The 16,809-nt window shown below is 44.7% G+C and overlaps 1 protein-coding gene across 1 annotated transcript in view; it reads left to right on the top strand.

Annotated features, from left to right (window-relative positions):
- WDR66 (WD repeat domain 66) overlaps window positions 1–16,809 on the top strand; it is a 74,514-nt gene that overhangs the window by 4,676 nt on the left and 53,029 nt on the right. Inside the window, exons 6-9 of the mRNA XM_010841332.1 lie at window positions 6,491–6,628; window positions 9,092–9,201; window positions 15,661–15,772; window positions 16,023–16,103. Coding sequence (XP_010839634.1) covers window positions 6,491–6,628; window positions 9,092–9,201; window positions 15,661–15,772; window positions 16,023–16,103 — 441 coding nt within the window. The remainder of the gene's footprint in view (window positions 1–6,490; window positions 6,629–9,091; window positions 9,202–15,660; window positions 15,773–16,022; window positions 16,104–16,809) is intronic.

The following is a 16,809-nucleotide window of genomic DNA, read 5'->3' as shown; positions in this document are numbered from 1 at the left end:
TATATATACACACACACACACACACACACACACACAGAGGTTCAGTGGCTAAGACTTTGTGCTCCTAATTCAAGGTGTCTGGGTTCGATCCCTGGTCAGGGAACTAGATCCCACATGCTGCAACTGAAGATCCTAAGCTCAAAGATCTTGTGTGCCACAACTAAGACCTGGTGCAGCCAAATAAATAAATAAGTAGTCTGTATTTATCTTTCTTAAAAAAAAATTCACCCTTTATTTCTTTTTTCTTTAAAAAAGGTGAAGATTCCTATTCTTTAACACACTCTCACCCAAAACCATTTTCCTGAGATGATTACTGTTGCAGTTTGGTATAACCATGTATCTTTCCAGACTTTTTCTGGTACATATACAAATATGTATCTATACACACAGAAATGCGTGTGCACACGTGTACACACACACACACACACACACGTTTGTGTTTCAGTTTTTGTTTTTACCAGTGAGATATTCTGCATCTCTGTAAAATGTTTTTGCACTTAATATCTCTTAGAGGATTTTTTTTGTATCAGTGCATGTGTATCCACTTCCTCATTTTAAATTCAGCTATTTCCCTGTTGATGGCCATTTACGCTGTTTCTAATTTCTTGCTCTCACCAAAGGTGCTTCTGTTGCAGGAAGGGGGGCCTCCTCCAGGGCTCGAAAGTGGGCTCTTGTCTAACACTCGGAAATGAATTGTCTGAGGAGGTGCACGTGCTGACAAAGCAAGAGGCTTTATTGGGAAGGGGGCCCAGGTGGAGAGCAGGAGGGTAAGAGAACCCAGGACAACTGCTGTGCCAATGGGTCGCAGTCTCAGGTTTTATGGTGGTGGGATTAGTGTTCAGGTTGTCTCTGGCCAATCAGGGTCCTTCCCGATGGCACAGGCATTGCTCAGCCAAGATAGGATGCCAGCAAGGAGGGTCGTGTTCCTTATTGGGACCTCCTGTTGTGAAATAATTCATGCAGTGGTTGCTTATGCTGCCTGGCCAGGGTGGGTGGCTTCAGTCAGTGTGTCTCCCCTAACTCTTCAGTGCGTATACTTCTCCATCTGTGTGCCACAGCACCCTCATTTTCCTTTGGGGTCCCCTGCCTTATCCCAGAGGCCTGTCATAAGTTGAAATGCTCATTGGTAAATAGGCATAGCTGTGGATACCATCTCCACCCAAAATACTAAGTATCATGAGTTTATGAGAAGGAATCATATGACTATCAAATATAGTGAAATCTGGCTTTGACAATCAAGTTTTGTTTTCCAGATCACCATGTTTTAGAAGATTAATATGAGAGGTGACTGTCCCCATGATCATCTATCATAAACGTCAAAACTAGTGCAAAACACAATGAGTATGAGTCCTGTGTGATTTTGGTTAATGGTAAGGCTGCTCAAGGAAGTTCTGTGACTACTGAGTGAGGTCCATCTAGTTTTGATCTTGGAAGAGTTGTTTTACCTGGAGGCAGGAGTCTAGTTAAGAATGTGTTCTTTTTATAACTAATTTGTTAAATTGGAACATAAATTTCCAAGATGACTATAAGGCCTTTTAGAATTACTAGGTTTCCGAAAGAACCCTCTCACATGAAGAAATCAGCTTTTAAGAAGCAGCTAGGGGGGACTTCCCTGATGGTCCAGTGGTTAAGATTCCACACTCCCAATGCAGGGGTCGCTGGTTTGATCCCTGGTCAGGGAACTAGACCCCACAGGCTACAGTGAAGATCCTGTGTGCTGCAACTAAGACCCAGCACAGCCAAATAAATTAATTTTAAAAAAGATCCAGCTAGATATGGAATATTTCCATTCCTAAAAGGTGCAGCTTGAGACAATTATGATTCCATAATTCTACCACTCACACCCATGCAATAAAAGATCTAAATATAAGTTACAGCAAATGAGCAGATGGAATGAGGAGACAATGGAGAATGAAGTGTGTAGGAGAGAAATCGGCCACGTTGCCCACTCTGTCTGTCCTGGGAGAAATATATGGTCCATCATTTAACCTTAAGTATCATTCAAATATCGGAAAGGAAATACACCAGATTTCATCTCTGTGCTCCAATATAATTCACTGATTTTTGGTAACTAATTACATAACCATTATTTTAAACACTCTACCACATCAGCCTTGGTTAATTTTTAAAATAGACTTTATGGGGGGGGGTGGCAGTTTTAGGTTATAGAAAAATGGAGTGAAAAACAGAGAATCCCGTGTAGTCCCTGTGCCTTCTCCCCACCCCGGTCTCCTCTGTTATTCTTGCATTTGTGCAGTGCATCTGTCACAGTGGATGAGCCAATAGGGAAGCGTAAGTATTGCCTGAAGTCCATAGTGTACCTTTGGGTTCACTGTGTGCTGTGTAGTCTCTGGCTTTGACAAATACGTAATGGCACATATCTACCACTGCTGTTTCATGCAGAGTAGTCTCACTGCCCTAAAAATCTCCTGTGTCCCACCTGTTCATCTCCCCCTCTCCCCTAGCACCCCAGCCACTGGCAACCATTAATTTCTTCAAATTGTCTCCATAGTTTTGCCTTTTCCAGAATGTCATGTAGTTGGACTCATACACCATATAGCCTTTTCAGATTGGCTTCTTTCACTTAGTTAGCATGCCTTTAAGTTTCCTCTGTGTCTTTTCTGGCTTATTAGCCAATTTCTTTTTAATTTTTAAAATTTTAATTTTACTTAATTTTTTAACCATGTCTTGTGGCTTGTGGGATCCTCGTTCCCTGACCAAGGATCAAACCTGGGCCCTTGGCAGCGAGAGTGGGAAGTCCTAACCATTGGACTGCCAGAGAATTCCTTCATCGATTTCTTTTTTTTTTTTGATGTGAACCATTTTTAAAGTCTTTACTGAGTTTGTTACAGTATTGTTTCTGTTTTGCGTTTTGGTTTTTTGGCCATGAGGGTCCAGGGATCAAACCCACACCCACTGTATTGGAAGGTGAAGTCTTAACTACTAGACCACCAGGGAAATCCCTCCTCATTTATTTTTTATCACTGAATGATACTCCATTGTATGAATGTACCACAGTTGATCTGTAATTTTTGTAAGAGACATTGAAAACAAAAATATACATAAACAAACTGCTATTGAATTGAAAGCAATAGTCAGATTTATAGTACCTGTTATTTTTCATTTCAGGAAATTTTAACTTTGTTTTATTTTACTTGTTACTAGAAACATGGGGTTTTTAATCCTCCTAAGGGGATTTTATCTCTTTATATTGAATACTTTGTCCTTCCAGGGAGAATCATGAATAAGGAACAAATACTCAGGCTAAATAATTGCCTTTCTTAAGAAGTTACTTAGTGACTTTATTATAACTTATCCATTCTACATACTCTCAGTAAATTGAATTTCACAACAGTCAGTGCTCACTTTATGACTGATTACTGAACTGGGTTCTAGGTTCTGGGGAGTAGCTAAATAGGAAGTTGTTTCTATTTACTGTTGAAGGCTTTCCCTTATTTTTAAAGGAAACATTTTTATTGAAATATACAAAGAGAAAGTGCACACACAAGTGTAGAACTCACTGAATTCTTACACAGTAAACATACCTGTGTAAGCACCTTGCATCTTTGCTTTTCTTTCTAAATGGAGTTATTATCAATCACATACCATAAAATCCACCCTCTTAACTGTTTCTTAAAAGATTATGGTAAGGTACTTCCCTGGTGGGCCAGTGGCTAAGACTCCCAATGCAGGGGGCCCGAGTTCTATTCCTAGTTGGGGAGCTAGTTCCCACATGTCACAACTGAGTTCTCATGCCACAACTAAAGATACCACGTGCTGCAGCTAAGACCTGGTGCAGCCAAATAAATAAATACATAGTTTTAATCAGATTGTGTTAAAAGGTACATAATATAAAACTTATCATCATAACCATTTTTACATGTAAAATGATTTTGTTAGGTTGGCCAAAAAGTTTGTTCTAGTTTTTCTGTAAGGAAAAACCATGTTAGGTGGCGGTGGTTTAGTTGCTGTCGTGTCTGACTCTTTGTGACCCCATGGACTGTAGCCCACAGGTTCTTCTGTTCATGGGGTTTTCCAGGCTAGAATACTGCAGTGGGTTGCCATTTCCTCCTCCAGGGGATCTTCCTGACCCAGGGATCGAACGTGGGTCTCCTGCATTGCAGGTGAATTGTTTACCAACTGAGCCACCAGGGAAAACCTCATAAGCTGTTATGGAAAAACCCAACCGAACTTTTTGGCCAACCCAGTAAATACATTCATAGAGTTGTGGAACTGTCATCATCGCCATCCCCATAACTCTCTTCATCTAGTGAAACACACGCTGTACCTACAGCTGCCAACTCCCCACCCCCCACCCAGTTCCTGCCAACATCCTTCTACTTTCTGTCTCTATGAATTTGACTATTCTCGGTACCTCAGACAAGTGGAACCATTCAGTTCATATTTGTCTTTCTGTGACTGGCATATTTTACTTACATTATGTCCTGAAGGCTCATCCACGTTGGAGCATGTGTCAGAATCTCTGTCCCTTTGGAGGCTGAATAATATTCACACATTGTTTATCCGTTCATATGTCCATGGACCCTGGGGTTGCCTCTGCCTTTTGACTATTGCAAAACGCGCCGCTCTGAACATGGGTGTACACGTATCTTTTTGAGACTCTGATTGATGTTCTTTTGAGAATCTACCCAGAAGTGTAATGGCTGGATCACATGGGGATTGTATTTTCAGTTTTTTGTGGAATCTCCACACTGTTTTCCACAACAGCTTCACCGTTTCACACTCCCACCCATGATGCATAAAGGTCCCAGTTTCTTCGCATCCCTGTAAAGTGTACCCTTTAAGTTTTTTTAATTTTTAAAGTTATTTTTGTTGAAATGCAATTGATTTGCAATGTTAGTTTCAGGTGTACAGCAAAGTGATTCAGTTATATATAATATATATTTGTATGTATATATATGTGTGTGTGTGTATGTCTTTTTCAGATTCTTTTCCCTTATAGATTATTATAAGATATTGAGCATAGTTCCCTGTGCTATACAGTAGGTCCTTGTTAGTTATCTGTTTTATATATAGTAGTGTGTATATTTTAATCTCAAATTCCTAGTTTATCCCTCCTTCCCAACCCACTTTCCCCTCGTGTAACCGTAAGTTTGTTTTCTATGTCTATGAAAATTTACCCTTTTAAAATGTACAATTGGGTCTTCCCTGGTGATCCGGTAGTTAAGAATCCACCTGCCAATGCAGGGGTCACGGGTTTTAATCCCTGGTTGGGGAACTAGGATCCCACATGTCTCAGAGCAGCTAGGTCCTCATTGCTACAACTAGAGAGTTTGTGTGCTGCAATGAATGATCCTTCATGACCCAACGAAGATCCCTGCACGCCGCAACTTAGAACTGATGCAGCCAAAAAAAAAAAGAAAGTACAATTGTTTGGTTTCTTAGCCCATTCACAAGGTTATGCAACGTTTGCCACTATCTAATTTCAGAACATTTCTGTCACCCCAAAAGGAACCCATACACAGTAAGCAGTCACTCCCCACTTCCTCCCCCAGCCCCTGGAAACCATTGACCTACTTTCCATCTCTATGGATTTGCCTATTCTGGACATTTCCATATAGATGGGGTCATACACTATGTGGTCCTTCGCATCTGACTGCTTTCACTTAGCATCACATTCTTAGGGGTCATCCACGTAGTAGCATGTTCTTGACTTCTCAAGGTGATGTTTCTCTCTTTAAAAAAATTGTTATTTAATGGCAGTTTTATATTTTTGGCAGTTTTGGATCTGAGTTGCAGCCTGAGGGCTTAGTTGCCCCACGCACACGGGATCTTAGTTCTTGGACCAGGGATAGAACCCACATAGCCTGTGTTGAAAGGTGTATTCTTAGCCACTGAACCCCCAGGAAAGTCCCAAGGTGGTGTCTCTTTATTGGCTGACGATGTTGTTGCAGGAAGGGGAACCCTTTCCAGGGCCCGAAACTGGGCTCTTGTCTAACACTCAGAAATGAATTGTCCGAGGGGACACATGTGCTGACAAAGCAAGAGATTTTATTGGGAAAGGGCACCCGGGTGGAGAGCAGTAGGGTAAGGGAACCCAGGAGAACTGCTCTGCTGCGTGGCTCGCAGTCTCAGGTTTTATGGTGTTGGGATTAGTTTCCAGGTGGTCTTTGGCCAATCACTCTAATTCAGTCTTTCCTGGTGGTGCACGCATCGCTTAGCCAAGATGGATGCTAGCGAGAGGGATTCTGGGAAGTGGACGGACACTCGGTGTCTCCTTTAGACCTTTCCCGAACTCTTCCGGTTGGTGGTGGCTTATTAGTTCTGTATTCCTTATCAGGATCTCCTGTCATAAAACAACTCATGCAAATGGTTACTATGGTGCCTGGCCAGGGTGGGCGGTTTCAATCAGTGTGCTTCCCCTAACAATGTGAACCCTTTTCCTCCAGGACTTGTGCTAGGATCGCCCCGCAGCCCAGCTCTGGGCTCACACACCATAGTGTCCTGCTGGTTTACCTTTGTCTTACAGACCATGACCTGGTCATTCGGGTGGAACAGTTCCCTTCCTGTTTACTACCTTCGAGAAAACCAGAGAGTCCTTCTCTACGCCAGTGGTCACACTGGGGTCATCTACAACGTCCTCAAGAATAACCAGTACCATCTTCAGGTTTGGAGGCCCCTCTTCTGGTGAAAGAGGTTGTCGTTAACTTGAATGCAGCACTTTGTTTTTTATTTCCAGGACCAACCTCATTCTATCTCAGTCACGTGTTCCTTCCTCCCTTCTGAACCAGAGCGAGTTCTGTTTGCAAACAACTTTTGCTGTTTGTTGTCTTTCTGATTCTAATCAGAATCAATTTACAAATAGCAGTTGACTTTAATTTTATAGTAACTAGAGTCTAAAGCATCTGTATTTTTTTACATTTCTGTAAAAATGGGGTCAGGAGAGACCATGTTGTCTCCACGGGACAATGATGAACGCAAAGGGAAGCTCTTCAGCGGGGATTCAGACCTCGTTAATCCTTAGCCTCCTTTCCAGGGCTCTCAGGGCTTTGATCCTCCTACTCATGCTGAAAAGTGGGTGTTAATATCCCCATTTCACAGGAGAGGAAACTGAGGCTTCGGTCAATTTAGCTGACTGGCCCAAGGCTGCTCTAGCAGGTGGTGAAGCTGGGTTTTAGGCTCAGGTTTCCTAACTTGAAAGTATTAAGTAGGTCAGTTGTCCTCCTCCCTCTCCTCCCTCCAGCATCTGTTTTTATTTACACCCCCTAAGTGCCTCCTTAAATGCCCCACACACCTTCCGTCCCCACACTGCTCTGCTTCCTCTGTTCCGGATGTTTTTTTTACCCCTTTCGTTTTCATTTACCTGTCCAAATGTTTTTCCAGTGTCTGAATTTCTACTAGTTAACCTGGTAAACAGTTCCACTTCACCCCTTTCAGTTGACCTATATTTTAATAAGGACCTTCCTCAGTCAATGCCTAGAAGCTTCACCAGGTATTCTTCCAAGAGGTCAGCCAGTACTCAGCATCCTGCCAGGGATCCAAGACACGTGGGTGTAACTTCAGGAATTTGCTTCCTAGAAGTCCTGAAATACACACAGTCAGCACGCCCTTCTTGGCGCTTAGTTGAATGTGCAGCGCCGAGCGCAGCAGAGGGAGAAGGGACAGTGTGATGGTAGGGATGTGGAGGAGGGGCAGATGGGCTGAGAAGCAGGGAGCAGCCAGGCAGGCGTCCAGCCTCCCCAGAGGGGATGGCTGGGCGGGGCCTTGGCCATTCATTCATTTCCATATGTATTTGTCATAACCACTACGTTTCAAATGAGGTCATGAACAAAACAGACTAGTTCCCCCCACCATGGAGAGGCAGACATTAACCAAGTGAACACATAAATATATAACTAAAGATTAGGGACTTACCCTGGTGGTCTGGTGGCTAAGACTCTTGTGCTCCCAAAGCTGGGGGCCTGGGTTCGATCCCCGGTCAGGGAATTAGTTCCCGCATGCCACAACTGGAGATCCTATGTGCTGCAACTAAGAGTTCCCATGCCACAACTAAAAGGTCCAGCATACCACCCTGAAGACCTAGGGTCCCACGAGCGGCAACTAGAGACCTGGCACAGGCAAAGAAATACATAAAAAATAAAATTGCGTAAAAATAAAGATTATAATAATCGCTGGAACGGGTATGTGAAATTGCTCTAAAAGAGAAAAATCAAGGTCTGAGAAGACTTCCTCTGAACTGGTAGGCAGGGAATGGAAAAGTGCTATTTTTGCTGAGACCCAAAGGCTGAGCATGAGCCAACAAGGGGCAGTTTTGCGGGGAAGAGCATCCCCGACAGAGAGAGCTCCAGATTTTCAGGCCTTTTGTGTAGGGCCCAGAGAAGAGGCCAGAGTGAGCAAGGGGGTGACATGGAAAGAGGGCAATAGGGATTGTTTCCTGGCTGCCATCTCTCGTTTGTGTTTCCAGAAGATTCCTTTTTGTGTGGGGAGGATTGTAGGAGGATACAAGTGAAAGCAGAGGCCAGCAAGGAGGCTTTGGCTCCAGAGCTGCTCAGGGACCCGAGTGAGCAGTTTTAAGGGAGATGAGGCCAGCAGTGGGGTCCAAGGAGGTGGGACCTGGGAGGACCCAGACATTTATTCTCAACCAGGGTTCAGAGTCAGGTACATACCTCGACCCTAGGAAGCCACTGTTCTTGTGGGGCGTGTAGCTTGTCCTGTGAGTGTTTTGTTTTTTTTAATACTTTTTTTTTACTTTTAATGTGGGCCATTTTTAAAGTCTTTGTTGAATTTGTTGCAATATTGCTTCTGTTTTATGTTTTGGTTTCTTGGCCCTGAGGCATGTAGGATCTTAGCTCCTTGACCAGGGATGGAACCCACATCCCCGGAATTAGAAGGGGATTAGATGGTCCAGCTCCTGGACCTTCAGGGAAGTCCCTCCCACAAGCGTTTCAAGGGAAAGTTTGAAAACCTCTGGCTGTAGAGTAACACTGGGAAAGTGGGCAGGAGTTGGATGTTCAGAGGTGGAGACTGGACAGGGAGCTAACATCTCTCTCTGGGGTCCCGCCTTTCCTGCTGGCACCAGGGCTGGGCCGCACCCTCCATGTCTCAGAGCATCTTCTCTCCATGTCCACAGGGCCACCCCAACGTCATTTCCTGCCTCTGCATCAGCGAAGACAGACGCTGGGTCGCCACAGCCGACAAAGGGCCTGACTGCCTGATCATCATATGGGACTCTTTCACAGGGTAGGCATGCCAGAGTCACCTCCTCCTCATTTATGTACAGTAATGGGCTGCTGTAACCCACAAAAAATGGGGCATGCTGGTCTGGGGATACAGAAGCTGGTGCTGGAATGTAGGGCAAAGTGCAAGGGTCCCAGGAGAGCTTGTCTTCCTGCCTCAAGGCCCATGGGAGTGACATGACTTTGGTGAATTTCCCATGGACAATTCTTGGCTATTTAAGCCAGAAACCTTGTTGCTTAGATGGTAAAGAATCTGCCTGCAATGCAGGAGACCTGGGTCCGATCCCTCGGTCGGAAAGACCCTCTGGAGAAGGGAATGGCTATCCACTCCAGTATTCTTGCCTGGAGAATTCCATGGATAAGCTGGCGGGCTACAGTCCATGGGGTCGCAAAGAGTTGGGGACACGACTGAGCAACTGACGCTACCAGGCACACTGGCCTGAGGGGAGGCCAACTCACACTCACCCAGCTGGGGGACACAGAGAAGTTGTGTGACTTTCACCATCTGCAAAAAAAAAAAAAAAAAAAATGCTAATCATACCGTCTTTGTTTCCCTGGGATGCTGTAAGAAACTACCTCCAGGGACTTTCCTGGTGATCCAGTGACTAAGACTCTGTGCTCCCAATGCAGGGGGCCTGGGATTTGATTCCTGGTCAGGGAACTAGATCCCACATGCTGCAGCTAAAAGATTCAGCACAGTAAAATAAATAAATATATATACAAAAAAATTACCCCCCAACTAGGTGGCATAAATTACAGAAATTTTTCTCTCATTGTTCTCAAGGCCAGACATCTGAAGTCAGGGTGTCTGCAGGGAGCTCCTCGGGGCCCTGAGACAGAATCTGTCCCATGCTCCCCTCCTGACTTCAAGTAGTCACTGGCATCCTTGGTGGCCCTTGACCTGTAGATATGTCCCTCCAGCCTCTGCTTCACGTGGTGTTTTCCCCTCCATATCTTTCTGTAAGGTCTTTTCTCCTCTAAAGACACCAGTCGTTGGGTTTAGGGTCCTCCCTAAGCCAGTATGACCTCATCTTAACTAATTAGACCTGCAGAGACTCTGATTCCATGTAAGGTCACATTCTGAGGTTCTGGGTGGAGTGAATTTTGAGGGGCGCACCATCTGACCTACGCTACTCACCTTACGAGATTGTTATGAAGATCCAGAGCACAGTCCCCAGCCCAGGGCAGATGCTCGCAGATGTGTGTCCTTTTGTAATTCCTGGTCCTAGAGACAGAGGGCAGTGTCAGTTTCATCCACAAGATTGTAAGGGCTTGACTGGGTGTCGGGGGTGGGGTGGGGAGAGGTGAGGTGGGTTGGACGAGTCCAGGTGGAGAGGAAGGTTAGGAAGAAGTTACGTTGAATTTCTGGACACAGGAACTTCCCTCCTCCGGGTGGCCCGTGGCATCCACAGGGCTGTGTTAGCTAGCCGCAGTCCTTACCTCGCTTGGCCGCCCAGTGGCTTCCAACACCCTTCACTCCCCTTGGCTCCTCTGACACCATGTGCCCCTGGTTCTCCGCCCAGTGCTGTCTGTTCCTGCTCAGATTCTTCTCAGCCTTATCCTCCTCTGGCCGTTCCTTAGCTGCGGCATGAGGGGATGCAGGTGCTGTTGGTGATGTTCTCCAGCCGGGCAGGAGCACACCCAGCGCTTGAAGCCAGACCATCTTACTCTCAGTGTTTGCTGTGTTTGCTGAGGGGGCACTGCTGGAGGGGGTTCCACCTGCCGGTCCCATGGGCCTCCCCTGCCAAACTGTCCAAAAGTCCAGTGCCTTTGCCCCCAGATAACCGCTGCCTCTGCCCTTCCTCTCCTGCTTGAGCCACTGCAACAGCCTCCTGTTGGATCTCTCCTGCCCCACCTGCAGTTTTGCTCTTCAACCCACCCTTCATGGCACCGAACTACTTTTTCTTTGAGTTATTTATTTTTGGCCACACTGCGCGGCATGTGGAACTTCTCCAACCACGAATCACACTCTCGCCCCCTGCAGTGGAAGCATGGAATCTTAACCACTGGACCACCAGAGAAGCTCCTGAACTACTTTTACACATAAAATTTCCTGGCATTAATTACATTCACAATGTTAAGCAATCATCACCACCATTTGCAGAACACTTGCATCGCCCAACCAGAAAACCTGAAGGAATGAACTCCTCACTCTCCCTCCCCTCAACCTCTGGTAGCCTCTCATCTACTTTCTATCTCTGTAGATTTGCCTGTTCTGGACATCTCATGTCAATGGAGTCATACAATATGTGGCTTTTGTGTCTGGCTTCTTTCACTTAGCATAATATTTTCCAAATTCTTCCATGTTGTAGCATGAATCAGTATTCCATTCCTTTTTATATCTGTTTAAGATTCCATTGCATGAATATACATTCTGTTTATCCACTCATCTGTTGATTTTTTTAAACTGCTTTAATACATTTTAATTGGAAGCTAGTCTCCTTTGGCCACCATTTCCAATCCTAGTCTTCTAGTCAATTTGGAGCATTTCGTTCCAGAATATTTGCTGTTGTATTAAATACACATGTGTGGCCAACAGCATCATATGGTTTTCCTCCACAACTTTTTTTTTTTAAGATCTTTTTTAATTTATTTTTTTGGCCATGTGACATGTGGGATCTTAGTTCCCTGACCAGGGATCACTCCCTGCTTTGGAAGTGCAGAGTCTTAACCACTATCACCAAGGCAGTCCCTCTCCACAGCATTTTGAGCTTGATCTTTGAGCCAAATGCAAAATCCGATTGTGTTGCTCCCCTGCTGAGAACCCACCAGGGACTGCTCATTGCCAGTTCAGCCCCTGCTGCAGGGGATTCGCATCTCACGCACTAGCCACGCAAACACTTCTGCCACGATCCCCGTCTGTGTGCCTAGCGGTTATCTGTAGCAATGACATGCTTTTCAGCTGCGAGTAATGACACAGCCGCCTGAGGCAGGAAGGGCAGGCCTCTCTCTCGTGTCTCTTTTCTCGACCCTTTGCCGACAGCTCCCCTGGCCCAGGCAGAGCTGGCCTCCTTTCAAACTGTGTTTGTCCTTTGCTTTTTATTTGCTTATAGAACTGTCTCCCCCATTAGACTGGGGGTGACTCTGTAGTAATTTTTTTTCTTTAACTGTGAAGTAAAGTGTGTCTCTGGTTAACAATGCAAATGATTCATCGATAATGAGTTTTATGATATTGCAAATGATGACTTGGGGAACCCAGAAAGGATATTTGGTGTTAAAATTAATATTCATTTATTAAAGTGATAAACTGTATTTCTTCTTTTGAGATATCAGTTCACCTGAATCCTAACTCTGAAAATCTAGCATGTTTTTGCAATTGCCTATAAGGGGGGCTCTGATTAGTGTTTGGTCTCACAAATTTTGTTATTATCTCCTTTTAAGCCTTGTAAACTGCATTTAGAATTGGAATATATTCAGTTTCATCTTTAAGTTCTTTAGTAGTCTGATTAACAAATAAATCCTTCATCAGTACTTAAGTAATTCTCATAAATCTAATAAACTAGACATAAATATGGCAATAAGCCACACATAAATGTGGCAAGTCTTAAGTTCTCTTAAGTGTTCTAATATTGTTTATGAACCTAATACGATTTGAATTTGAAATCACAAGTCTAAATCAACTACAGACTGTAAATTAGAATCACAAATTAATCTGTTTGTTAACATATCAGAGACTCTGATATGTTAAATTCTCATAAACATGACTTAGTCCTTTAAAAAAAAATCTTTTATCACAAACGTTAACAGCACAGGTCCAGCTGACTTCATCTTCTCTACATTTAATTCTATCTCCAGAGATGAGAGACATTTCCCCACAAAGGACATCAGTATGGCATTCCTAACAACTTTAGAACTCCCTTCTCAAGGGAATTTTGGGGGCTGCTTCTCAGTGGCATAAGATTTCTCAAGTGACAGAGAACCAGACAGGCCCTCAGCCAGCACGTGGACTTGGTTCCAGCCAATTGGTACACCAATGTGACATCCTGAGGCCTGTTTACATTAAGGTCTCCATTATGAAAAACCAACTGCAGGAGCTTCTCCGGTGTCCAGTGGCTAAGACTCCCAAAGCCGGGGGCCTGAGTTCAGTTCCTGGTCAGGAAACTATATCTAGCATGCTGAGATTTAAGAATTCATGTGCTGTAACTAAAGATCCCCCATGCCACAATGAATATCAAAGATCCCACGTGCTGCAGATAAGACCCGGTGCAGCCAAATAAGTAAGTAATAAAAAAGAAAAACCATGGATCCACACAGCCCATGTACCTGGATTAAGCCTTCCTACCACCCACTCTTCCAGTGGAGGTCAGTGCCTCCCCCACATCACAACTCACTTCCACCATGTCTTCAACTGTTTCTTTTGTTACTTTGACTCTCTCAGATATTCATATATTGTCTAATTAAATTGTGCATGTGTTAAGGCTTTGTCTGCTTCATAGAGTTCTAAAGTGTTGTCAGTGACATAATACAAACATGTAGAAATAGAAAAAAAATGAAAGTCCCCCTTCACCCAAGCCTATATCTGGAGTCACCATGTGGTTTGCAGTTCATTCCTCCAAATTTTTTTTTACTTATAAACACACACACACATACACTCACTCACACACACACACTCAGGATGATGCTACGTATACCGCTTTGCAATTTGCTTTTTCCACAAAATTTTAGTTGTTTTCTCAAATCTACCTCATTCTTTTTGAAGGTGACATTTTTTTCTTTATATGGTTTTACCGTGCTATTTGTTAAATAAACCCCATACGCAATGGATATATGTGGTGTTTCCAAATTTTTGCTGTGAGAGCCGTGCCGCAAGGAATATGAATTGGCATTTATCTGTTTGCTTTTGCTGTTATTTCTCTAGGGAAAAAACAAGTTGTAGAAGTGAAACTGGTGGCCCTTAGGATCTGTGCATTGAAGACTTTGACACGTGCAGTTAAGCTGCTGTGGAGAAAGCCTATGCTTGTTTATTCTCCCCCTTCTGGAGGAGGTTGCGGCTTTCCTGTGAGCTGGGATGGTGTCTGAGGCAGCTTGTTTCATGTTCTCATCCTTCACTCCTGGCCCAGAATTGGCCCTTGATAACCAAGGAGAGACTCGAGCTCAGACAGGGAACAAATAGCACATTTACATGCTGCCCTGAGCTTTTTCTAAAAATTAATTTATTTTTAATTGAAGAATAATTGCTTTACAGTATTGTGTTGGTTTCTGCTGTATATCAGTATATGAATCAGCCATAAATATACATATGCCCCCTTCCTCTTGAACCTCCCTCCCACCTCCTACCCCGTCCCACCCCTCTAGGTTGTCACAGGGCCCTGGTTTGAGTTCCCTGAGTCATACGTCAAATTCCCACCAGCTCTCTATTTTATATATGGTAGTGTATATGTTTCCATGTCAGTCTCTCCATTCATCCCCCCTTCCCCTTCCCATCCTCTGTGTCCACTAGCCTGTTCTCTGTGTCTGTCTCCACTGCTGCCCTGCAAGTAGGTTCATCAGTACCATCTTTCTAGGTTCCATGTATATGTGTTAATACATGATATTTGGTTTTCTTTTTCCTGACTTACTTCACTCTGTATAATAGGCTCTAGGTTCATTCACCTCATTAGAACTGACTCAAAAGCATTCATTTTTATGCCTGAGGACTGTTAAGGGCCAGATTAGAGGTTTTTTTTTCTTTTTAATTAAGGCAAAATTCATGTATGGCTCAGTCAGTGTAAGACTCTGCCTGCAACGCAGGAGATGGGGGTTTGATCCCTAAGTTGAGAAGATCCCCTGGAGAAAGGCATGGCAACCCACTCGAGTATTCCTGCCTGGAGAATCCCATGGGCAGAGGAGCCTGGCAGACTACAAGTCCATGGGGTTGCAAAGAGTTGGATACAACTTGGTGACTAAACCACTACCACCAAAATTCATGTAGCATAAAAGTAACCAGTTTATTTTTTATTTATTTTTTGCCCCACCATGCAACATATGAGATCTTAGTTCCCCAACTAGGGATTGAACCTGGGCCCCCTGCAGTGGACGTGCAGAGTTTTAGCCCCTGGACCCCCAGGGAAGTCTAAAGGGTAACCATTTAAAGTGAACAATTCAGTGGCATTGCATGTAATCACAGTGAGGGGCAGCCATCGCCTCTATCTGGTTCCCAAACATTTCCGTCTCCCCGAAAAGAAACCCTGAAACCATCAGCAGTCACAACCCACTCCCCCACCCTCCATCCACAACCGCCTGGAACAAGCATACATCTGCTATCGGTCTCCATGCATTTGCCTATTCTGGAGATTTGATGTAAATGGAATCATACAACGCATAGCCTTTGGTGTCTGGCTCCTTTCCCTCAGCACCAAGGTTCATCCGTGTTGTCGCCTGGGTCAGTGCTTCACTCCTTTTTGTGACTGAGTGACATTCCATAGTGTGGATGGACCACAGTTGTCCTGTTCCTGGAGTGGATGTCCCCCATCGTGTTTTGCAGCATTCCTGTGCATACAATATTCGACAGCTGCCCAAGAGATAACGGCATCAGGGCCATGGCCATGACCCGCGACGCTAAGTATCTGGCAACCATCTCAGATGCCGAAATCCAGGTACGGGGCCCATTGGGGCAGCCAGCCTGTCAAATGTTTCCCTGTGAGCATCTCTGCCTCAGGCCGTGTGGAATCTGTGGTTCCCTGGGTGGATGGATGAGCAGATTCCCATCAGGGGCTCCCTGCCTGAGGCTGAGCTCACTGTGCATTGCTCAGTTAGCAGAAGTCACTGCATTACCATGAGAGGTGTAGGTGACTTCAGCAGCGTTTGGGAACCTTCTCTCTCTCCTCTGTCTGCTTTCACTCACAGAAAGTTTGCATCTGGAAGTGGACGTTAGCGGTAGAAACGCCAGCGTGCACTCTTGACCTCCCCAAGGAGTATGGTTTTCAGGTGAGTTCAATTTGAACCTGTAAAGATCCACCTGAAGTTACCCTGAAGCCAGGTCAAAACTCCTTTTTGTTTTGCTGGAGCTTAGTTATGGTGTACTAGAGCTTTTTAAAAACTCCTGTTCGTGTTCTTGGGCTTCCCTGGTGGCTCAGTGGTAAAGATTTTGCCTGCAATGCAGGAGACACAGGAGATCCAGGTTCAATCCCTAGGTCAGGAAGATCCTCTGGAAAAGAAGTGGCAACCCACCCCCGTATTCTTGCCTGGAGAATCCCATGGACAGAGGAACCTGACCGGCTAAAGTCCATGGGGGTTGTGAAGAGTCGGACACTGACTGGAGCAACTTATGCATGCATCCATGTCCTTAGTTTATTTTTGATGATAATAGATATTATTTTAAATCTTTAATGTGCAAGTTCTGCTAAGTTCTTTGCATGCAGTATCTCACATAATCTATGCAACATGCTAGAAAGAGGTTCAGTTCAGTCGCTCAGTCGTGTCCGACTCTTTGCAACCCCATGAATCGCAGCACGCCAGGCCTCTCTGTCCATCACCAACTCCCCATCGAGTCAGTGATGCCATCCAGCCATCTCATCCTCTGGCGTCCCCTTCTCCTCCTGCCCCTAATCCCTCCCAGCATCAGAGTCTTTTCCAATGAGTCAACTCTTCGCATGAGGTGGCCAAAGTACTGGAGTTTCAGCTTTAGCATCAT

This window comes from Bison bison, unplaced genomic scaffold (genome assembly GCF_000754665.1).
Source record: "Bison bison bison isolate TAMUID 2011002044 unplaced genomic scaffold, Bison_UMD1.0 scf7180017864160, whole genome shotgun sequence".
Taxonomy (NCBI): domain Eukaryota; kingdom Metazoa; phylum Chordata; class Mammalia; order Artiodactyla; family Bovidae; genus Bison; species Bison bison.
The sequence above is the reverse complement of the archived record's forward strand: the minus strand, read 5'-3'. Positions and strand labels throughout refer to the sequence as shown.